This window comes from Phasianus colchicus, chromosome 18, assembly GCF_987193195.1.
Source record: "Phasianus colchicus chromosome 18, bPhaCol1.hap1.1, whole genome shotgun sequence".
In the NCBI taxonomy this organism is placed as follows: Eukaryota; Metazoa; Chordata; class Aves; order Galliformes; family Phasianidae; genus Phasianus; species Phasianus colchicus.
This window is the reverse complement of record NC_143453.1, coordinates 13,411,407-13,435,517: the sequence shown is the minus strand read 5'-3', so window position 1 is coordinate 13,435,517 and position 24,111 is coordinate 13,411,407. Positions and strand designations below refer to the sequence as shown.

The 24,111-nt window shown below is 45.6% G+C and overlaps 2 protein-coding genes across 5 annotated transcripts in view; both read right to left on the bottom strand.

The window, feature by feature from the left end:
• Positions 1 to 1,406: 1,406 nt before the first annotated feature.
• On the bottom strand, positions 1,407 to 10,336 carry SLC25A1 (solute carrier family 25 member 1). Its single transcript, XM_031592858.2, has 9 exons — positions 10,170 to 10,336; positions 4,572 to 4,679; positions 4,379 to 4,478; positions 4,118 to 4,256; positions 3,935 to 4,019; positions 3,687 to 3,791; positions 3,391 to 3,506; positions 3,206 to 3,279; positions 1,407 to 2,378 (listed from the first exon to the last, which is right to left on the bottom strand). Exons 1-9 carry the CDS (start codon positions 10,258 to 10,260, stop codon positions 2,264 to 2,266), a joined length of 933 nt encoding a protein of 310 aa, XP_031448718.1. The 5' UTR covers positions 10,261 to 10,336; the 3' UTR covers positions 1,407 to 2,263.
• A 7,023-nt stretch (positions 10,337 to 17,359) lies between these two features.
• LOC116228740 (clathrin heavy chain 1) overlaps positions 17,360 to 24,111 on the bottom strand; it is a 40,715-nt gene continuing 33,963 nt past the window's right edge. For 2 of the 4 annotated variants that reach the window (XM_031592854.2, XM_090120772.1), the window contains exons 28-32: positions 23,928 to 24,038; positions 23,372 to 23,542; positions 22,698 to 22,919; positions 19,140 to 19,215; positions 17,360 to 18,143 (exon numbers count right to left, since the gene is read on the bottom strand). In XM_031592854.2, the coding sequence (XP_031448714.1) occupies positions 18,028 to 18,143; positions 19,140 to 19,215; positions 22,698 to 22,919; positions 23,372 to 23,542; positions 23,928 to 24,038 (696 nt within the window). In that variant the 3' untranslated portion in view covers positions 17,360 to 18,027. Of the gene's footprint in view, positions 18,144 to 18,651; positions 18,745 to 19,139; positions 19,216 to 19,765; positions 22,015 to 22,697; positions 22,920 to 23,371; positions 23,543 to 23,927; positions 24,039 to 24,111 lie in introns of those variants that run through there. The other 2 variants (XM_031592856.2, XM_031592855.2) reach the window with 2 other exon arrangements.

The following is a 24,111-nucleotide window of genomic DNA, read 5'->3' as shown; positions in this document are numbered from 1 at the left end:
ACGTATATCTGTAAAAAAAAAAAAAAGATCTGATGTTGTTGCACTTTTCTTTGTCAGCATATTACATTTTTTTTTAAATATTCATGCACCAAAATCTAACTACTTGACAAATTCAATGATAACGAAATGAAGGCACATCAGCAGAAAGCACAGAGCTTTGTGTTTTTTCAGCCTGTCTTGTTCATAGTTGTAGTGCTGTAAAGTGATGTACAGTGATAGTGGCAGGGTGGCACAATCCTAGGCTGCAGCAAATGAGAACACGCGCAAACGCAGCAGCAGTGGCTGCAGAAACAAAAGAAAAAAAGCTGCTTACCTTTGGAAGTCCTCAGGTAGGCAATGATCTCCAGCAAGTTACCCTCACCTCCTTTGCCAGCCCTTACATGAGGGCTGGGAAGGGATGGATCCTGGCTTCACCCCTTCATCACTCAGTGGTATTGCATGCACCTGAGCTCCCCTGAGTTGGCCCTGCCTTCCCACCAGGTGTTCAGTCAGTGCTTCAGGTCATGACTTAGCATTTCCTCTATAATATTTTTAATGTATTTTTTTCAATAAATGCTTTTCTTGCATTAAAAAAAATGCCAAAAATTAAACTTGGCTTGCTGAAAATATAGATGGTGGTTCTGTTTAGAATGATGGAGAATTTGCAAAGTGATTAAAAGTGTTTTGCAAAAATCAAATGAGTCTAACCTAATCAAATCAATTAAATGTTATTATTAGAGAGGTAACATTGAGATAGTACCTGGAGACCTTAACCCCATTGTGCCAGGTGAGCTGTGTACAAAGGGAGTGGTGCCACTGTCATCCTCAGGACCTCTCCAACTACTTTCTAGGGCATGTATCTTGCTGTGCTCTCCTTAAGTCAGGCCTGGCTGGAGGGAGAGAGCATACACACCATGCTCAAACTCTCCCTGCTGCTGAGCACACAGTAGATGTTGAAACCCATAAGCAGTCACCTGGGGCTGCAGCTCCACTGAAGGTGTGGAAGGGTTCTTTTCTCCCCCTCTGCTTTCCAGCAGCTCCTGGCCTTGCTGCAGGCTGTGGTGTGCACCCATGCTCTGTGCCAACCCTTACTTCTGCACTGTACTCTGACTCTCACGTTCATCTGTTTTTTTCTTTTCTCTGTTTTAGTATGTGGCTTTTTTCTTGCTGCAGATGATGTAGGGTGTTACTGACACTGTGGGCGACCCCAGTCATCTCTGTAGCATCTGCTTCTCTGGAGGAAATTCCCTTTGTTGTGGCTGGAGCACCCTAGTGAAGGTGTAGCTGTGGAGGATCCCCTTTCCCAGATGTGGGAAGTACATTTCCTTCTGCTTCAGTGACCTGGCACCCAGCTGGCTGTATATCCCATATCCCAGCTCAATAATGAAGCACTTCCCAACCTCCATGGCCAGCAATGCCCCATGCACTGCACCCACTGAAGCCAGACTGATTTTATTCAAATTGCGTGTGAAACAGAATAATAATTAAAAAAAACAACAACAACAAACAAGCAGCCCTCACTGGCTTCAGAGAAGAAAGCCAAAGGAAAATTGCTCCCAGGCTCTTTTTCTTCCTTTGTCCTCCCATGAACTAGTATTAATGCTGCACATGTTACAACACGATGAGGGGGGGGACATTTCCAGCTCTGCATCTGCTCCCCCCAGGGAGCTTTTGGCACAAAGGCAGGAGTAGCATGGGTGTTAGTACTGGGTCTGAAAGCGACTGGGGCAGGAGCTGCCCCGGAGAGCGATGAGAGGGGAAGATGGGAATGTGGAAGAAGGGCTTTGTGTTGGAGGTTGTCCCCCACCAAGGGGACACGCCAAGGGGCCAAGTCTGAGACAGGGGCTGTGCCTTTGCACCCCATCTCTCGCACACGTCTCAACTGTAAACTGCAAGTGGGGGGCACCTGGTTCACCCAAATGCTGTCCTCACGGTAGGGAAAATTAAGGATCTGGGTAATATCAGGAATCGGCTGTGCTCAGGACCCCAGGATGAGTGACACCTGGGGGGGGGATGTCAAGATTGCAGCCTTGTCTGAGGGCATAGCCTGGGGTGCTGGCAACAGCCTCTGTCCTGCTCCTGGGCCATTTTCACACACAACTGATTATGTAACTGCTCCTCAGCTCACTGCTATAAATAAAGGGCACGGGGTGTATGGGGGCACTGAGTGGTGCTCCCAGTCCACGGACGCGTACAGTAGACTTGGACCCTTGGCCGCGCTAATGGCATCTCTGCGCTTGGTCATCAGTTTCCAGCTGCAGCCCGGCAGTACTGGCAGAGCCACTCAGTCTGTTTTCCAGACCTTGTTGAGGAACTTGACCACCTCATCATAGATGACAAAGACAATGGCTACGTCGAGGCAGACACGGCCCAGGCGGGGTATGGTGCCCTTGTAAAACCTGTGGGGATGAAGAGGGCTGAGGGCTCAAACAGGATCACGGGAATGCACCAGCAGTGCCTCAATCCTTCCACATGCAGTCACTCCTCACTGCTCTCATCCTTGCTTAGAATCATAAAAACATTAAGGTTGGAAAAGACTTCTAAGATCATCTAGTCTGTCAATCCATCACCACCACACCCACTCAACCATGTCCATCAGTTCCACATCTGTATTTCTTGAACATCTTCAGGAACAGTGACTCCACCACCTCCCTGGGCAGCCTCTTTCAATGCCTCACCATTCCAAGTTTTTCCTAATATCCAACCTGAACTTCTGGTGCATCTTGAGCCATTACCTCTCAATCTATCATCATTATCTGAGAGAAGAGACTGACTCCCAACTGAACACCATCTCCTTTCGGGTAGCTGAACAACAAGTTGAAGAGGTGAATAAGATCACCACTTAGCCTATTCCTCTCAACTAAACCATGCAAGTTCCTTCAGCCACTCCCCACAAGACTTGTGTTCCAGACTGAGACTCATCACCAGCTTCTGTGCCCTTTTTGGACATGCTCCAGGGCCTCAATGTCTTTCATGCAGCAAGGGGCCCCAAAAAGAATGCAGCAGTCCAGGTGCTGCCTCATCAATGGCATGTACAGGAGGACAATCACTTCCCTAGTCCTGCTGGCCAGACTATTTCTGCTACAAAAAAAAAAAAAAAAATTCACACCATCCTTCTGCATGGCCCATGCTAATCTGCTCTGTATCATTCACTCTGTATCTGCTTGTCCCCACTATTATCCCAAAACACCCTCTGACCCAGCCCCAGGTCTATGGGAGCACTCACGCCAGGGGTCCCTCATATTTCATGATCTGGTAGGCGCAGTCCCAGGTGCTCTTGTACTTATGTGCCTCCAGCCCCTGCAGGAAAGGAACAGAAGGGTTGGGCACTGGAGCTGGAGTATGCTGCAGGGATTAGGGTTAATGGTGGAAACAGTGAGTGCATGGCATCTCCATGCCACAGTGCTGCACCTGCATCCTGGTCTTAACCACATCCAAGGGTGTGTTGCCAAAGACACTCGCAGCTCCTGCAAGGGCTCCAAATACGCCTGTGACGAAGGGATTGATGACCTTGTTGGGATCATCTCCTGGAGAGGAAGAGATGTCTGGAAATAGTGACAAAGCCTGGAGCTGGAACACCCTGTCCCTGGCTTTCACTTCACTCCACTGTGAGAGGCCTGGGAAGCCTGGGGGCTTGCAGGGGGAACTCAATCCAGGGACTGGAAGCACAGCCAGCGCAGCACTGTGGGAACATGGGGACATAGTACCTTTGTACCAGTTCTTGAGAGACGTCATGACAAAGAAGCGAATGGCTTGGTTGGATCCTTGCTTGAGGACAGTTGCAGTTAGGCCTTGGTAGGTCCCCTTCAGCCCTACAGCAATGAAAGGTGTTGAAGGAGAGCACCAGCCCTGTCCACAACTCCTCCCATTGGATCCACAGCCCCATGCACAGACCTGTCCCGCTTGATGGGCTCCTGCAGGACCCAAGCCCTTGGCCACTACTCCCATCACTCACCCTGCTCTCGAACAATCTCCCTGACACCATGGAAGAAACCACGGTACTTCGGCTTGGAGGAGCACTGGTCATGGATGAACTTCACCTGTGGGGAGATGATGAGTTGGGCCCAAATAAAATGATGCGGCCTGGGACTCTTCTGGGGGAGATGCCACAAACAGGGGGCCCCTGTCCACCTCCCACCTTGATGGTCTCCATGGGGCACACCACCATCACAGCTTCAGCCACACCGGCACCCAACCCACAGACAAGGCCCCGCGTGCTGTCCAGCCGGCCCTGCTCATCCCTCATCTGGTTGCTGAGGAACTCGAACATGCCAAACCTGTGGAGAGGCCACGGTGACAGTCCTGGGGTGCCCAACAAGGGACCAGAAGCTACTGGGGATGCTGAAACCAAGGTCATTGCCAGGGGAGCACAGTCCAGGGACCTCCATGACACACTCACCTGACGGCAGCCTTGGGGATGGAGCCATACACCAGTGAGCTGAGCCCACGGTACAGCCCTCGGACACCATGGTCACGGACGGTCTGCTTCACGCAGTCCCCTAGGGCAGAGCACAGCAGTGTCACTGTCACCTAGCACACACTAAGGGACACCCATAGCCCCCCCAAGATGCCCCCAAGCTCCTTGGTCTCACCAATGCCCTTGTAGCGTGGCGGGTTGGCCTTCTCATCTAGCTGCAGTTGTGTCTTCACATATTCAGTGGGGAAAGTAATGCAGATCTCAATGCCTCCAGCGAGGCCACCTAGAAAAGAAGAGGTGGAATTGGAGCTCCAGTAGTGCTGCACTGAGCCCAGACCTCATGGGTACTACAGACTCCACAGATGTGGCCTCACAATGCTCAACCCAACGCCTCACAGCACATAGGCTAGGCCAGGATGTGGCATCCTCCTCCTCACCAGGGCCCTGTGACTAGTGTTAATGCAAAGGCACCAGGCAAAATGGTGGGGAATACACACAGAAAACCCAGTTAGCACTACAGTGCCCCTACTCAAAGGCACTGCTCCCTTTGGAGATGCAGAGGTGAGGAACCAATGCAGCCATTTACAAACCTGGCACAGCCACCTCAACTTACTGCCAAGCCACACCTGGCAGGAGACCACTCACAGAAGCACCAGGCACGTATGGAAGCACAATTGCAATCAGCCCCCTTTGGCTGGCCCATGCTGATTACAGCATTAGGACAGTCCCAATGCACAGCACAGCCAAGGCCATGGCAGCATTCAGCTATCAGCAGCACCAACCCCAGGAGATGCAAGGCACTGGGTGCATGCTCCCAGGGTGGGAGAGCCAAAGCAGAATGCAATTCCAAGGCTGTAGACTGGCAGCATCTTGGGTGCATCATTCCTCACGGAACCCTGGCACACCTCATTTCCCTCACAGAGCTGTGCCACAGAGCCTGCAGATGCAGAGCAAGGCAAAACACAGGTCCTGCACCGCTGCCTCAGCTTCCCTTCTTGGTGTCACTCAATTCCAGCAGAAGCGGCATTCTATGCAAATCAATCACCCCATCCCCCGAGGCAAGCCTGGTTCCAGCTCCTTCTCATGTGCCACTTTTGCAGGGGTGCAGCGACCTTGCAGTCTGTTTACCTGGACTTTACCCAGCAGAGCTTTGGTGCTTGCAACACTGCTGACTAAGCATGAGCAGCCAGCAAGCGCACACAAGGTGAAAGAGCAGGGGCCCCAACCTGTGCTGCCGAGCCAAGGCCCTTGGCCATGAGCTGATGAGATGGAGGAAGCACAAGGATGTCCTCCAGGGCTGCTCCAGGATTTCGTGTCCAAACCTCCCCCCCCCCCAGCCCCACATAAACCTTGCAGCACAGCCAACATAGAAAACGCTGCTGCAGAGGGCAGATGGGCACCTGAAAGCCATTCAGCATTACTTCCCTAGGATAACTTTGATTGTGCTTCGCTGGTCACAGCTTCAGGACTCAGCAGGAAGAAGAAGGAGGATTGTGAGGACAGCACAAGAGCAACTACCCCAAGGGATTTTGGGGACAGCACCAGTAGCTCCTCAGGGCATGTAACCACATTTCCCAGGACAGGTGCTGAGGGCAGAATAACAGCCCTCAGGCTGCACCTTTAAGGAAGGTGAGTGCTACCCCTGCAAAGCCACAGGCAGTAGTGCCCTTCAGGGAACTAGGGAACAGGAGGTGGCAATAGGTCTCTGCCACCCCTGCACACAGCGCGCTGCTCTGCTCCATGCTCCTGCAAGCATCAGCAGAAGCAGCAGGTGCCTGCACAGCTCTGATAACAAGTGGGCACCTGGAGAGCAATCTGAGCCTCTCCATTCTAAGAATTTCCTATATAGACACACAAGCACATCATTTCCAAACAAAGAGCTCTTCCTGCCTTCAGCTTTCCCAATATCCTTTCTTGAGAGACATAATTGCTAATGGCCCACCAGGCAGTAGGAGCAGGGTTAGTTCATGCCCAGCGCTGCTGATAAGGAGTGGGACCTCTATGGAGCGCCTGGTGCACATCTGTGCCTTGAACTTTGCCCTACACACTAACTATGCACCCAGAGCGTGTGGCTTGTTTCCTTGCCAGGGGACTTTTGTGTCCTTCCCTGTGAGTCCAGATAGCCTTTACAGCTGGGAAAAACAAGCAAACAAACAAAAAAAACACACAAAAAAGCACAAAGTCCAGCAGCAGGGTGCTACAAATCAGGAATCGCAACCAGGGCTCATCCACTCCTGCAGCCACAGAGCCCTCCATGTGTCCCGCATCTATCCTCTCCACACCAGTAACACTGCATATACCCAGTGAGGCAGTGAATCACAGAATCATAGAATTACAAGGTTGGTAAGGACCTACAAGATCATCTAGTCCAGCTGTCCTCCCATTACCATTACTGCCACAAGCTACTAAACCGTACCTCGTAGCTCCTCATCCAGACACCTCTTAAACACTGTCAGGGACAGCGACTCCACCACCTCCCTGGGCAGGCCATTTCAGTGTCTGACCACCCTCTGAGAGAAAAAGTTTTTCCTTATGTCTAATCTAAGTCTCCCCTGGAGCAACTTGTGCTCTTCAAGAAGAGGAATTTTCAGTGTCTTTGGTGGTAAAACAGGCTCCACAGGCTGCTCCCTGTTGTGCAACAGGCTCCCACAGTTCCTACATCAGCACCAGGCACTCAACAGTGCCAGTTTGCTCTAAGGCTGTGCGTGGGATGGCAGCAGTACCTGGCAGCCCTCCCAGTGCTTGGCCACCTCCTCCTGCAACATATCCCCATTGACCAACACCTCCTTATCTTCCCTGTTGCACATTGTCTGGAGAAAGGCAACACCGGGCTGCTCAGTGGGTGGGGTGGAGAGGGGATGTGCTGACAGCATGGCCCCTTCCTCAAAACCAGATCACCCAAAGATCACTCCTACAGTATTATTTGAATGGGAAACACATCCTGCAATGGGTGAGAACCTCAGAACACATCCACTTATAGCATGGGGTATGGAAGGGCTCCTATCTGATAGGTGCAAGGTCAGCTGGGAATGCTGCATTTCATCATGCGGATTGGGAAATGCTTTCATTGCAGCAACAGCCCCATGCCTGACAGGAGCCCTGCACCTCACAGGCACACACAGCAGTGCCAACACTGAGTTCCCCTGCGTCACAGTGGGCTGTTTGTCCCTAGGGTGGACAGCCCTAGGGACAGGGAGCCCAGACCTTCCCTGAACTACCACAACTCGTTCACCTTATCTTTGCATTTGCTTCTTAATGGGCTAATATTATAATAAAATGTTTTATAGTGCATTTAAAACTCCTTGACTACAAGTATAATAGCAGGATCCACTGTCCCCTGCTTCGAGCCCCAGCACCACCCAGCCTCATCTTAGTGCAAGTTCAGCCACCCTGAGCACCCCAAGGGAGCAATTCCATGCTGGTGTCACCAAAACTAAGCGCAAATAGAAAAGCACTGCTAGGCTCAAGGCCCTGGGGACAGTCCACAGTCCTCAGCCATCAGCACAGGGCACCAGAGCACAGCAACAGCAAAACACAATTGCAGAGTCAGCCTTGAGAACACAGCATAGGAATGAACAGGGTCACCACATCCTGGCTGAGTGTGAGGGGGGCCCTTGCATTGGCATGCTATGCACGCAGCCCTCAGCAATGAGAGGCACCGCAGCATCCCAGAGCTGTCAGCATGCTGCTGAGGCTGCCAGGAGGATGGATGGCTCCTTCTGACCCCTGATGTCAGCCCTAAGATGATGCTGCCCTGTACCCATTGCCAATGCTTGGGTTCAGAGCCTGAGCACCTCAAGAAAATTTTGCAGCCTGGGGAGCAGTGGACAGCACCCATAAGCATCGCTCCTTCCCTGCCAGGAGGAGCAATGTCCTGGGCTTAGAACACTGGGGAAGGAGCCCGGTTCTGCAAGCAGTGAGCTGCAGGTTTCACACCTAGGCCTTGACTGCTCTCTTCAACAGGTATATCATTTCCTAAAAAAAAAAAAAAAAAAAAAAAAGAATCACATCAGGAGATTATCAAACAAGAGGAAACTGAAGTTTTTACTGCTGGTGTTCTCCTCTTCTGACCCTGAGGCTCCCTGCCCTAAGCCACAACCCTCTCTCTACCACCTACCCTCTCTCCCTGTGCATTTGCTGCTCCCTGCAGAACTCACTGCTCTGGCTCTTCCAAAGCCAAGCACCCTATAGGACAGCATCAAAGAACAGAAAAGCATGGAGACCACCAAGGTATCTGCAAGCAGAGCGGAGCGGCAACAGCTTCTCTGTGAAAAGGGGCAGACTCCAGGCTCCTGGCCTCAAAGCCAGCTAAAAATTGAGCTGCACTTAGCTCTAGCCAAACATAGCCTCCCACCATAATCAAAGGCCTCCCAAGCAAGGCATTCACCTGCTGCACAGGGCTCCAGAGAGCCAGCCTCAAGCTGTGCAGTGCCAGAAAACCACGCAGGAAGGTCTCCAGGGCAGCCTCGACAGCTCTGCAGCCAGATAACTAGAAAATGTCCATCTCAGCACAGAGCCTGCTTGTTTAGCAGGATTTTAACCAAGTTTAAGCAAGCTAAAGCACTGTCATGCAGCAATGTGGAAGGCTGCCCTTGGCCCCCTGGCTGTGGCACTCTCACCAGCTTGATGGCAGGCAACAAAGTGACTGCTGCCCTAGCACCCAGCAGCCTCTTGGACAAACAAGAGCCCATTTGCAAATTATTATATATATATATATTTTTTTTTTTTTAACATTTTGTTTGTCTTCAACGACAGTGAGAATTCTTGGCAGCAAGAGCTCTGCTGGCATCCTCCAAGGACACCAGACCCACACTGCCAAGCTCAAGGTGCTTGGTGGCAGTGGCACAGTGCTGGCTCTGGCAGAGTGCCAGAGATGGCCCAGGATGGCAGTCAGGTACCTAATGCAGAAGGACCACAGCCCCACAGCCTCCCAGCCCCTTCAACTCCTCGGACAGCAGAGCTGTGAGCACAGCAGGGAGGTCCCTGAAAAAAAAAACAAAAAAAAAACAAAAAAAAAACAGCAAATGCCTTCAGGTCAGCACAGACCCCAGAGCCTCACTGCGCGCCCCAGAGACAGACAGTAGGAGTTACAGACGGCACAATGAGTTAACTGCAGCTCTTGCCCATTTTTTGTGCTTTGTAATGTAATTAGGTGCTACAGAGCCCACTGAACGTACGCCCGTTCACTAATTGCTCTGATTCGCTGCGAGCGAGGAGCAGACTCGCATCCCAACGCTGCTCTTCCTCCACCCCCACACGGCCCCGCGACGACTACCCCAGGCCCAGGCTCAGTGCCGGGGGCACAGCCCTCTCCCTCGGCCCGGGCCGCTCCCAGGGCTGAGGGCCGGTAGCGGGCGGACGAACAAAGCGCCGGCCGGAGGAGGAGGAGGAGAACGGAACGTCGGTTGCAGCGCAGCAGCTAGGGACGTGCCGGGCAGGTCAGTCGGCGGGAGCACGTTTCAAAGGCGAGCGCTGAGCTCCGCTCTGGGAGCCGTCATGCGAGTGGGGAGCGGACGAGCAGTCACAAAGAAGATGAACGAGCCCCCGCCCCAGCTCCGTTCCGCTCAGGGCAGGCAGAAGGAAGCGCGGCAGCTCTCCGGCGTCCGCCGCGATCCCACGGACACGGCAGGAAGGCGCGTCCCGAAGCGGGGGCGCGTCTCTGGAGCAACGCTGAGGTGCCCCCACCCCCAGCCCAACTACCGGGGCTGCTCCCCACTCCCGCGCAGACGACCAGCGCGCCCCCGGCTTCGCACCCCGTCCCGCGGGCACTTACCCGCCAGGATGGCCTTGCCGGGGTGCGTCAGCTTGGCCTTGCCGGCGGGGGCAGCGGCAGCGAGGCTGCGGGGCGCGGCCGGGACGAGCATGGCCGCGGAAGTCCGCGGCTGCTACGCTGCTCGCGGCCACCGCCGTATTTCAGGGCGGAACGGCGGAGCCGCGCCCACGGAGAGGCGGCCCCGGTGGCGTCACATCCTCATGCTGTGCTGCGGGGCGGGAGCGGACCCTCCGCCCCAAGGGAGGTGCAGCCTTGGCGTAGTCGTGGCACCAGTGCGGTTTTCTCCCCCTCCTCCCCCTTTAAACTATGCGAGAAGCGTCCGACGGGCGGAAGGAGATGTCTGCCGGGCAGCAGTGAGTCACGCTGCTGGCGTTGCCTTTGTCCCGCTGAAGCAAAGCAACAAACTGCTCTCTGCAAACAGAACCCCCCGGAGCTCACTGCAATCAGGCCTTGCTGTAAAATACCCTTGTAAGTCAATCAATGAGGTTTTCCTAACACTGCACTGTGTCTGAATGAAGACAAATTTGGCCTTCTCTGGAAAGGGTGCTTTAAAGTAGTTTTGCTCCTCTAGAGCCAGTTTCACCTCAAACAACGATAAAAGACGACCCAAAGCAGCAATCACATGAGTCTTACCATTTAGCTTTGAAGAGAAACCTAAACATTCTCAAGCTAAAAGAGGGCCTAGGAGCACACAGGAATGTGGGATTCTTTCAGGTCATGTTGAGTTATTTCACTGGGGAACCATTATCTGCCACTCATAATGCACTTGCACACACATTGCACCATGTGTGCTTGTGTTCCATGCACAATACTGAGTCCACAGCTCTCCAGAATGCAGAGATGAAAGCTGGGTTTACAGAAGTGCTGTCTTCCTTCCCACCTGGGAAAGCAGGGAGTGCTGCAGGGAAATGAGGCAGGAAGGAGATGCATTCTGCACTGTGCTAGAGCAGCCTCTTTGCTCCAAACTGGGAATGCTGTGCAAGAAATCTCCCCAGCTGTACAAAGAGAACATTCCTGTTGAGACTTGCATTACGTGCATTCTGAGAAGTGATTTCTGCCTCATTAAGTCTCCATGCACAGGCAGCGAAGTCAGTCAATGAAAGTTAACTCCCAAGTGCTAGAGCTGCAGTTCTGTGGGCAGAACACCTGCAGGAATACCGTTCAGGAAACTGAAGCACCTTTCTTCTGCCAGAAGTAAAAGCACAGGAACATGTCCTTCCACTGCAGAACACTTCCGGAGCTACGCGTGGTATCACAACAGCTGCGGCATGTCCACTGAAGTGATCTCACAGCAATGGCCGTGATACCACCTTAGCCTGCTTGATCTGTGGGACTGCAGCAGACAGACCTCTCCCTTGTACACATCTTCAGCGCAGCTGACCCTCACAAAGGACGGCAGCCAAACAGCCCATGCATGACATGCCTGCTCCCGTTGTGCACACCCACCTAGTACACTGATCAGTTCTCCCAGAGAAAGCCACCATGTCTGGTAGCTAGAGACCCCTTTCAGCATGAAAAATCACACCTAGGCTCCTTTGATTTACAGGGAGGCTCTTAGCTCCAAACTTCAATACACCTGACTGCTGTTTCCACTGCAAATGAAACTCAGTGCTACTGAGTTTCAAAACCACCAGAGAGACCTTTGCACTCCTCCAGCGGTATGAGTGCCTCACGTCCCTGCTTTCCATGAGCACTGACTCCCTACGCAAGCACAGAGCTGGGGGCTGAACACCACCACGATGCTCACATTTATGTCCATGCTGACTTCAACTCAGTTATATGGTTACATACAGTCACCCCCATTTGAAATCCAGCACAGGAAAAAAAAAAAAAAGCATGTGAAATATACACAAGGACTAAAGCCCATAGTGCCCATCCCAGATGCATAGCAGCTTCTCAGTGCTCTGGCTTGTAGTGGTGGTATGGCAAAAAAAAAGAAGAAAAAAAAACTTTCACAAATGGTAAGCAAAGAAATTATCATAGCATTTGTGCATCCGTGTCTACACACACACCTACTGTTGTGACCCCACAATTACCCTCACAAAAGACACCTACTGTCACAGATTCCCAGACAATCAAATCAGCAAGGCTGGTGCACAATCCCATCCTGTCCGAGGAAATACTTAACCACATGCTTAATGCTCATAATGCACAAAGGTGCTTACTTCGCTAATTTAAAAGAAAGGATTATTCATATTTAATCATATACAAATTGCAGGTCATCTCATCTCAGCCTGACCTCCAGGAAGCTGCTAACAACAATTGTTAGCAGCCAGCCAGATGGCGGACAGTGTTTAAGGAAGATAAGCAATCTCTGAAATATCAGATGCAGCAAGAGGTGAGCTCTAAATCCCTACAACTTTCATGAAAGTGAAATCTTGATCAAACTTAAATGATCAGAAGTATCCTGTCTCTAACGGTTCCTGTGAGATACCAAATCCTCTATTTTACAGCTCTCAATCCCGGAATTTTCATGGAAACAACCATCTGGTCATCAGACACTACTTTCTCTGCTATTGGCTGGGATTTGTTTCTGCTGTCACAGAAGCAGAGAGGAGAATCATTAAAGACATAGCCAAGTGCTACTATAGCCTGTACACCTTATGGTATTCCTTCCTCAGATACCAACAACTGAGGAACTGAGAAGAGAACTACTGCAGATGAAAGCAACATTCATAGTTTTTTATTTATTTAAAACACAGTGATTGCAGAAATAATATTCTGGATTCTAGAAAGCCCATAAACAAAGACCACGCTTGAACAGCTCCGACTTATCCCTTCTTTGACCATACTGACCCTCTCTCAAATTTTTCATCATTGGCACAACTTGGAAGCACACCATGGTTTCAAAGACCAGAAATGACTAATAGTTTTCTATTATATATCCTTGAAGCAGAAAATTTCTTCACCTCACTAAATAAACAGCACTACCATCAGAACTATTACAACTCAAACCACTAGAAGTTTCCTCATGCATTATTAATTCACATCACTTGGAGTTTTATAGTACATTAATAAATGTTATTTCTTTTCAGGTTCTCTTAGGCATAAAAAAAGATCTTACGAATAACAGACTTCAATGAGAAATGATCATATTGAATGTTTGTGAGTAAATGTTTCACTAGCTTTCAGGCGTGTGCAGCAGGAACCTCTGTGACTATGAGAAAGATTATACTCTTCTGAAACAACTTGTGTCATTCCCACTTGAACATACATGCAATTATCAATACTGTCTCTGCTAACAGCCCATTAGAAATCCTTGTTAAAAAGATTTTGAAGTCTTGGTTAAAACCACAGCAGACAGGGAAAAAACAGCAACACCTCTCCTCTTCTCAACTCACCAAACCATGCAGGAGAACACTTAACTGAATAAATAAATAAATTCTATACACATAACAGGAAGACAAGATTTACCTTCCACTGACTGCATCTCAAATTCATATGAATATTTAAAAGGCTGACATTATCTATATTAGCAAGAAAGAAAACTGAAGGTTTCCTGCTACCTTTCTGAAAGATCTAAAAGGCTCCAGACTGCAAGACCTAGACTGAACCATATGCATGCTAACAATTTTACGGCACTTTAATAGCAAAACATGAGTCAGGATCTATCCTTACCTTTGGAAATATACCCACAGAAAACATGCAGTATAGAAAAACAAGAAAGCTATACTAGCAAAAAAAAAAAAACCAACAACAAAAAAAACACAACTCTTTGAAAGCTTGTTGAAGTAAAAATAATATAAAAATTTTTAAAACTCCAAGTCCATTAAGCTGGTACACCTGCAGGTTGCTATGGAAGTACTAATTCACCCTGCAAAACATAATTGCACACCCATGTTACAAAGCAACTCTTCTGTTGTTAATCATTTTTCAGCTTTACGTTCCATGACATTTTATCACAGATTCAAGATGACCAAATTTGACTTTGTGGGAACAAATGAGAGTGAAGCACTCTTGGCGTACACTGTAAAACAAAAGGAGAAATATATTCAGACTGGAAACAGTGACAAGCGAAACTATGTAGAACACAGAGGAGAAAGAAGTATGGAAAGCAGTTCTACAGATAAGAAATATACTCTATCAAAGGTTTATGCACACTTTCCAAACTGTTTATTACAGAAACCTGTTGCATACAATTTTACCTCTATGCCTCTATTTTTTTCCTCAGTGAAAATCAGATCCACTGACAACACTGCTTTAATCAGTGACAGTTTCCCAATGGCTAAGTTCCAGCCTGTCAACTAAAACGTCACAAACACAAGCAGAAACTTTAACCATGCAGAAGCATAAAAAGCAGCTTTGCCTAAGCATATTGTATGTTCAAATACAAGTTATTTGAATTTCCTTGTCAGTTTTATAGTTGAAGTAACTAAAGAAAATTCAGTTTCACATCTTACAGCCACTGCCATCTTTCCTGTATCACTTTATATATTATTAAATATATTATTAAATATAATTAGTATTCATTTGAGTAGACTTTATCTACCTATATATTTTTTTTTTTAATGCAGCGAAACAACTTAAGAACATTTTCTTCTGTTACGCTGCCATCTAATTGTATAGTTCTCTAAAAAGACTAAAAAGAAGGGTGGGAAATAGAAGTTTTGTAAAACACCACAACTTAATTTAGACAGTAAGAAACAGAACTTACCCCAGTGATGAATTCCTCCTTAGTTTCCAGGGCTGGCTTATTTGGCTCAACAGAGCAGACAGCGGCAGCTATAAAAGAATTCTGCTTCCAAAAGTAGCTCTTTGACATTCTTCTTTCCCTTTCCTTTTACTTGGTGTTTATACCAAAAGAAACCAGGAACACTTGAAAATGTGAGGGAACAAAAGATATCAGTAAGTGCCAGCTCAGAATGAGCAACTGAACACAGGTTGGAATTTTATGCCAAGATAAGCACATGTCCTTATAGTTATTTGATGAGAGGTCTGTTTCCACCTAGGTCACAAGACATTAAAATGGCTGCAGTGCAATGCTTGTGAATTGTTTGTCATCTGATGCCAGATCCATAGTCATCCAAAGTTCATTTTGGGGAAAATCCCCCTAACATCTGAGAAATCACAAAAGCCTGCTTTCTCAAAAAAAAAAAAAAAAAAAAAAAGCATGTGTGTTAAACACACTATGTAGATTCTTAAGCAAATTACTATTTGGCAGTATCACAAGCTTATCACAATCCATTTTGCATGATAACACTCAATCTCAGAAAAGCCAAGGAGTTAGTGATTGGAGATTTGGTGCAGTAATGAGTGTTTTTTTTTTAAAAAAAAACCATGGATGAACACTACAACTTTGTAAACTGTATTAATTCTTCCACTTAGCCCACTAAATGATGGGCAAGAATTTGTTGCATATTTTAGCCACAGCCACACAGTAACTGTCGAGAGTATGCTTCTGGATGCATTTTAGAACAGAACACAATCACAGAACTTATAAAAGCCATTATACACATATCAAGACCTTCAGATACCAGGAGACCAACTGAAGCACAACTATTTAAGATAGCTGACAGCCTTGCCCTTTTTGTGAACCCAGTCATTCCCGTAGTTAAATTTCTAGACTAAAGCAATTAAAGATTGTCAGGCTAGTTCAGTTCTCTATAGGTCATGTGCTGTTCTAGTATTTAATCTAGCAGTTTACTGTATTCCAACATGAGCTTGTAATTGTTACTATAAAGTTGTACTAAATTTTCAATTTGAGGAGAAGGAAACTTCTACAGTCACACTAATTTTAGAGTTTGTCTTCAATTCCAACTGCCTTACCAAACTGCTGTTGACTCACAAGAAACTGATTACAAAGTATAAGCACTGTTTGTCTGGAAAGTAGCACTCTATCCAGCTAGCTCCTGCTAGGACTAAGACTGGATGAAGCGCAGATTTGCTTGAAATCATTAGCTGCTCAGCATTTCAAGCTTAGCCATTAGAGTGCTGACCAGCACAAAACCAAAGCATTACATCAGCACTTGGAGCATTCTGGCCTTCATTAGAAAGGTAGATATCACATTTCTTTGCCATTGCTGTAACACAGTACAGCAAGCAAGAGACAACATAATAGTTAGAATTGTGCCAACACAGTCTACAGTTACTGATTTTAAAACATTCCAGGCTGGATGGGGTTCTGAGCAACCTGATCTAGTGGGAGGTGCTCCTGTCTATAGCTGAGGGTTGGAACTAGATGATCTTAAAGGTTCCCTTCAACCAAACTATTCTATGATTATATGATTAATTCTATACTTGTTGGCATTTAAAGACGATTTGCCCCATTCAAGTAGAATATGATATGAAAGTTATAGCTCACTGCTATTGCTGTGAAATTAATGCATTTCATTGGAGAAAGCATAGAAAACTAACAGTAGTGTCTCCTCTAGCACAGGACTGTGCTTATAATTTTCCAGACCAATGAATGAAGCTACATAAGCACGTGACTGCCTCCTGCAGCATTACTTCTGCACGTGACAAAGTGTGCTGATGTGTCCGATGAAGAGACCGCTACTCCCTCTTTAAATCACTTACTGAGCCCTCCATATTACATGCTTTGGCACAAGTTTCCCTTTTTCCTGCCTGGCATCCTTAGTTATCAGTTTAAGATACCTGATGTGGCAGATTATTACTAATAACCAGACCCCACCCCCAGAATACGAAGACTAGAGCCACACAATAGATACTGCAGATTTACATTTATAGTTGGACTTTTATAATAAAGATTAGCACAAGATTCATAACCATAAATTATACATTATCATCTAAGTACATAAAATGTTAATGATACAGGTATTTGAAGAGTGGCACAAAGTAGTAATACAACCTCATAGGCATTCAAAGAAAGATGTGGGTGGTAGACACCACTGATGCTACTGCAGCACAGCAGAAATGAATCTCTGAATCTTGTTGATTCAGAGAGCTGACTGCCCATCAGACGAGGTCAGAACATAGTGTGGCAGGAAGCCAATGCCAGAACCAACTAAAGGTGCAAATAAAGAAGGATCACGTCTCTACTGCCTCATTATTGTAGTAATGTATCCCCCTTCCTAGTTCAGATATTGTGCTCTTGCACTTCAACAACTTCAGCAGGCCATATGCACTCCCACACTCACTTGCCACACATAGTGGAAGTTTCCTTTAGTACCATTAAATGTCAACAAGTAACACAGTCTTGCTCTTGTTAAACAAAAAGGATCTGGGAAATATTTGCTCTCTGGCATCAGAAGATTTATTTTCTTTGAGTTTCAGATTTACTCCAGAAAATATAGAACAGACTCAAACAGCATCGAACCCCAGCAGCACTATTGTCCAGAAAAGGAAACTTTCCCATTATTCCTCTAAACATTCAGAGCACAAGTATTAGAAAGCTCTTCCCCCCCCCCCCCCCCCCCCCGCACATAGGACTGCAAACAAAATGGGGGTAGTCAGATGAATTCATTAAGGAGATGCTTCACTGAATTGTTAACAACCCTGCTACTTCAGTAGCTTCAGCTGAAGCTTTTTAACAACTTGGTACCAGGCAATTTCCCAGCTACCTTTAATGGGCTTCGCAAAAGAAAAAAATGCTCTCTTGTCCCTGGCCTCAAGCAGTTATTGCTATACGAGTTAGTGAAGCAATGCCTTAACTTCAGACAAGAGTCTCACAATGTCATTAACAAAAGCTGCCTTTCAGAGGTTGAAATGGAATTGGACAGTAATCAATAATAAATAACAGTAACAGGCATCCTGTTGAAGTCTCCTCACTGAGCAGGGCAGCTAGTGTGTTAAGACAACAGAAGGTCATCTGTGCCTTTAGAACCATCATACACTCCTTAGAGAAGTTAAAAAGAGAAGGGAAGAAAGAAGAGACAGTGAAGGTCTGTCAGAGAGCTAGTTACATATTGAAACCATAAACAGGTGGCTGGGTGAATCCTGGTGCTGTGTATCCATACGGAAAATTTGTCTGGGGAGGTACTGCACTGGGGCCTGCTGTTAACATCAACTGCTGCCCTGGAAAAGCATGAGAAAAAGAAAGAGTTAGTTTATATACCCAAGCTTTCCTAATACTAGCTGTAGTATGGGACAAGATTATGAGACTTTCAGCTAAAAATTGGCCACAGTGCAAGCACACATTAGCAAGTTACACTGTTACTCAACATGCAGCAGAGTGGGCATTTAGGCCATCTGCTCTTGCTGTCAAAAAACTAAAAGCAAGACAGGACTCAGATGAAAGAGGAATATCAACTGCTTTTGAGGGTACAATAATGATGGCTTGTTTTGAAGCGACCATATTAAAAGCCAAACTGATACTATTTAAACACCATGCATAGTCAGAAATGAATAGTAAAGCAATTCAAGCAATTAGTTCAGTCTGTTAGGTCTCAATCCAGAGAGTGCTGCAAAAGGTCTGAACACACCTCAACAGATTTGTCTTTGTAACTAAGAGCACACATGCTTCATGCATATGTTAGATTTAAAGTTAATATCAGACAGTGAACCATTCACATCCTTCCCTTACCAGCTACTTCTAGACGCTTGTTAGCAGAATGCCTCTTCAGAAGGGCTTCTAAAATAGCAGCACACTTGAGGACAGCTACATTTTTTTTGGCTGCTTTTGTCTCAAAATGAATGAAATAGAAAGCCAGTCTGCCTTTCAGCTTGGAAGAGCAGAAAGCAGACACATTCCTCTCTGACAGGAACAGTAGGAGGAATTAGCATGCTTTATAAGTTATTTCTGGAACTGGGGACACCTTGGTATCCCCTCTCCTGTTATTATACTAAAAGCCTATTCCTAAGCTAGTGTTGTGAGCCATGTAAGAGAAGTAGGTCTTTAGCTGTACTTTAAGAGTGAGATGTCCCTTCAACTGGCACAGCTTTTCTAGCAGAGACAACCACTTTACTAGCTTCTGGAAACCAGCTTACTTTGGAGGTAAGTCACTTAAGTTACCTCCACAAAGAGACTAGAGTGACAAAAGGTTCTCAATTAAAACCAAGTATTTCACGTACCAAATACTATTGGAGTAGGTTCAGTTACTTGTTCCTCTTCTTTTCTTAGGCTTTCAGAAGCATCAAGATTATCCACCTACATTGAAGCGAACAGGAGATGTATGAAGGACTTGTCTAGGAACTGTACCATCACATGAGCATTTTCATGTCTGGTACCTTAGCTATCAAGGAATCCTTTCATTATTAATCTAGGTTGGAGACTGGCTGGGAACACAAAAACATGCAGACTGATTCCGCACATTTGTAAACTTGCCCTCCCAGTTTATTTAAGTTTACTGCAATTGCTGTCACAGGTAGCTGAGAAAAGCCACCATTGTCTTTAAAGTGCATGGCTTTTCATAGTGCTGTTCTATTCACTGTTAACTCAGTGACCCAGAAAATAAGCCAACAGATTGTAGTTCCAAGGATCATCTCAAACGGGCCTAATCTACAGTTACCTATTAACCTGCAAGCCCTCTCCGTTTCAAAAAGAGCACCCAGATATGTGCAAATATTCCAGATCCATTAAGATCTTACCTACAACTAGAAATCTGTGTTAGAGAGCACTGGTTTAACTGCATCAATATTCACATAGACTCCTCTTAGAGGAAACTCTAGAAGCTGATACTACTAGAACACATGACTCTATATAGAACCCAGAGTTGTGAGAAACAAAGCTGTTCATGACAAAATCTTTTGCCAAAGTGTTGCAGTAGTGCAAGAAATCTTAACGCAGCTTTAAACTGGGAAAAGAATGAAAGGGTGGGCAGAAAAGACAATAGTACTTTCCTTCCTTCCTTCAGGTTTAAAAAGTTACGTATTTCATAGGCAAACCACTGAGAATGAAGGCTGCAAAGCCACAGAATCATACAAATCCATACCCAGATGCAGGCAGTACTAGCATCCTGGAAAACATTTCAGTTAGCTTAGTGCTTTTTTTTTTTTTCAGCTGCTCCTCGGCCTCCTTTCCCACTAAAAGAATCACATCCAGCTTGACAAGTGCTGCAAAAGGGGTTTCTAATATACTTCAAAGAGGTTACCTAGTTCTTAACAGTTCCCTGAATTTTTGAAGCTTGCTCCTCAAAAACTTAAGCAGCCATAGGTCTTTAACTCATTCAACTTTGTCTTAGTTTCAGCTGGGATGGAATTGATTTCTTCAGAGTGTCTGGTATGATGCTATGTTTTGGTTCTAGGAGAAAAACAGTGTTGAAAACACACTGATGTTTACAGTTGACTGTTTAGAGCCAAGGCCATTTTCAGTGAAAGGCCCAAGGAGCTCGGAGGGAACAGGATTAGGACAGCTGACTTAAACCAGCCAAAGGGATATTCCATACCATATAACATCAAGAGTTTTGAAGGGGATGGGAGTTCATCTGGCACTCTTCTGCTGCTCAAGGGGATATCAGGGCATTAGTCAGGGGGTGGTGAGCAATTTCTTGTGCATCACTTGATATATACACACACACACACACACACACACACACACACACACACATATATAATCATAACTATATTCCTTCTCCCTATCTTAGTAAATAGTTTTAACGCACTAATTCTACTTTGTTGTTGGTTTGGAGTTGCTTTCTCCTTCATCCCAGTGGGAGTGGGGGGAGTGAGCAAACAACTGTGTAGTGCTCAGCCATCTGCAGGGTTAAATCACAAACTTACAGCTGTCAACCTAACAGTGTTTTAGAATGACATTAAATATTAGCATTATGAATACTATCCCTATTAATATGGGCCAAAGTAATCAAGAGATACCATTTTCAAATGAGGTGTATTGTTGTACTTATGACCACTAATTCCCACTCCTGAATTAGTCTTGACTCTTTACAGCCCCAAAAGCACTAAGGAGCTTGGAACAAAAGTTCAGTTACTCCCTCTGCTGGAAAAAAACTGCAAGCATACTGAAAGCAGACACCTTGAAGAAGGGACAAATGTAGCAGGTCTTCAGCAGAGGCTAAACACCTTTCTGGTTTGCTGCCTGAAAGTGAAGTTTTTCAAGAGGTTTCCAAATGAATGCTATCATACTGTGTGCCTAGTTCCTTCTGGGGCACAGGCTAGCCTATGCTTTCACATCTTTCTCTTATGCATTAAACCAACGGTAAGTTCCAGAAGACATATATACTCCGCTGATTAACAATTTCTTTTGGGCTTTTAAAGTTAGACACATTACAAAATATTAGACATACCACACTCAAAACCAATCTCTAGTACTATGACTGTAGTTAATTCAGACTAAATTAGTCCCAGTGTAAACCATTTTCACCACACACATTTTCCTTCTGGCAAGTTATCCAGTGTTTAGTAAGTAACCGCTTGTAAATCCAACCAGCAATTTGAAAACCATGATCTTAACCTAAACCTTATATGGAAGAATACGAGTGGACTTCTGTGGCAAGTTTTTCTTCAGTAGAATATGAGGATGAGGAGTTTAAGATCTGTACAAAAACTTTTACTGATGCTTTAGGTTGCTAGTCAAGCTCACAGTGCTTGGAAAGCTACAAACTCTAGTAATTTATATTTTAACAAGCAATTTGCACTTAGAACACATCATATTATGTGATAACTGCTTTCATCTTATGAACGTCATCCTCCCTGCCACAAGGTATTTGTGATATAATAATCATTAGTCCCAGTGGTCAAGTTCTCAATCACTTGCTTTCATTTCCCGTGAAAAAAAGAGCAGAGACCGGTTGGATTTTCAAGTTACTTGTGAACAGTCATCTTTGTAGCATTAGAAAGTGAACAGAAAATGAGTTAGAGCTAAATGACACTGCTCTTCTGGCAGAAGCTACAGCTAGATTCTTGTAAGAGAATCCTAGGATATTAAGAGACGCAAATGAACACAAAGCGTTTGAAATCAGAGTGTCACCTTATAGAACAGCCCATCAACCTGCAAGAAAATTCAGAGGGGAATTCTTAACATGACTGATTAGAGGCAATCTGAAGCAATCACTTCTAGAGTACTGATTTCAATAAAGTTCTTAATTCTGATGATCTAAGAGCCTTTTAAGGAAGAATCTTAGTTTAATATGCTAGAGCTGTTTGAGACAAGCATTTCAAGACTGCACATGATCAGAATCTCTCCTCTCTCAATTCAGGACTAATTACTGGTATCAATATTGTATAGATTATGCACCTGAAATTCTATTTTCAATGAAAATTCACTTTCAGCAGTCTACTGTTATGGCTAGTGTACTGTTAGTCACACAGAAGCTATGCTTTCTGTAACAAAAAAAACTGAGTACTTTCACAGTTACATCAAGCAAAAAGCGATACTAGTTCTCTCTAGCAAATTCATAGTTTAATCAACTACGGAGATGCTCTAAAAAGCAGACCATTGCTTATGTCCCCTGTTGAAAGCAGAAGTTAACTGCATCTCTTTCAAGTCCCAAGCTGCCTATTAAGAAGTTTAGCTATTTAGCCTGAAGTGACTGAACTCAGAGAAATTCCCAGAGGATTTAGTGTGATGAATAATAACATTCCAAGTACTTGCAGAGAGCTTTACTCAGTTTACATAAAACTAATTGTACAGTGAACTAAAAGTTTCAATTTCTTAGCCTATGAAATACTCACTTTGGTGAGGTACTCTCTCATCACTTGGATGAAATAAGGCATTGCGAAGTCCATGATATTATGCCTCCATGCCAATTCAAGGACTACATCTGGGTGCAGCAAGTCGTAACATGTGAAAAGGCAGGCTGCAAAACACTCCTGCTTGCCTTCTTCCAGGAACCACTGAAGCAGCTTTTCTGCTAGTTCTACATCTTTGGACTCTGCAGCATACTGCATAGCATCCTGCAGAAAAGGACAACAGTTAAGCTTGACCCTTGCCTGTCAGCTTCTTGCTTTCTACCTTACGTACATGCTACTACTAGCTAGATGAGTGGGGTATTATGCAAAACATGAAGTTAGTCTTTCATATCAACACACATGTTGTGTAGGAGCTAAGTCAAAACATATGTGCTCAGTTAAGTCCTCTTATTTTGAGTGAAAACTGTACAGATGCAACTGGTAGATACTGAGTGATTTGAGTACAGGATAACATTATCAAGCTAGATTTAAGATATAAATTTGAAATTGCAAGCTATTCTACTCTAAGATTCTTTCCTTAAATTCCAATTGAAAGGCTAAGATTTATTAGAACAAACTAAAGATATGGAAATAACAGAATTCATTCAATTTCCAGAAGATCTATGCTTCACAGATCAGACTTTTGACGGTTAGGAAGAAAGGCTGCATTAACTCACCTTATACAGATGGTCTTTCTTGCATAGCTCCACGCTCTGCTTCCAGCGGTTGTTACCCTTATACAAGTATGCTGCAATACGCCTAAATTCAATGAGCTCATGCTTTTCCAGACGCTGAGCCAAAGCTATGTTATCAAAGTTGTCATAGGCATCAATGGAAGTTCTCAAACCCTGTTTGAGAGAGAATTGTTACCCATGCTTCCAGATGGTAGTAGCACTACAGAAGAAAAGCATAGCTCACAAATGCTTAGGTTTTTCCAGCTGGATGTTGATGCTATGGCTGGCTACCGCTTGTTTGCCATGCACATTTCAAGCTTTTCTCTTGAAGGCTGTCCTTAATATAACTGATATCTGCTTCATTTTCAGGTTATCATATTGTGACCCATCCATGCCCCCAAAGGGTCTGATTATACAACTCCATTACTGTTGCACTGCAGAAGATCCCTTCTGCTCAAGGAAAACATGCTTTATCAGCTTAGAAACAATCAAACTATGTCTTCATCTCATTGAAGAAGATGCATGCCTCAGAAGCACTGGTACCTTTTCTGAGGCTTACCTGGTAGTCCTCCTCCTGTGTTAAAAGGTTGTTTAGAGCTTCATTAACTCCTTTATTATTGTGGTTCTGCACTGAACGCAAATAAGGCTTTACTAGAAGCAGCTGATTAACCTGGAATTGAGATATTTTTAATACAAGATTAAAACAGGAATATTGAGTGTCACAACAAATTCCCATTCATTAT

Coding starts and splice junctions, on each gene's coding strand:
- SLC25A1 (XM_031592858.2), bottom strand. CDS start 10,260: ATGCTCGTCCCGGCCGCGCCCCGCAGCCTCGCTGCCGCTGCCCCCGCC. Junction 4,257..4,378: donor ATCCCCAAGGCTGCCGTCAG/GTGAGTGTGTCA, acceptor GCCTCTCCACAG/GTTTGGCATGTTCGAGTTCC. Junction 3,792..3,934: donor GGAGATTGTTCGAGAGCAGG/GTGAGTGATGGG, acceptor TCATTGCTGTAG/GGCTGAAGGGGACCTACCAA.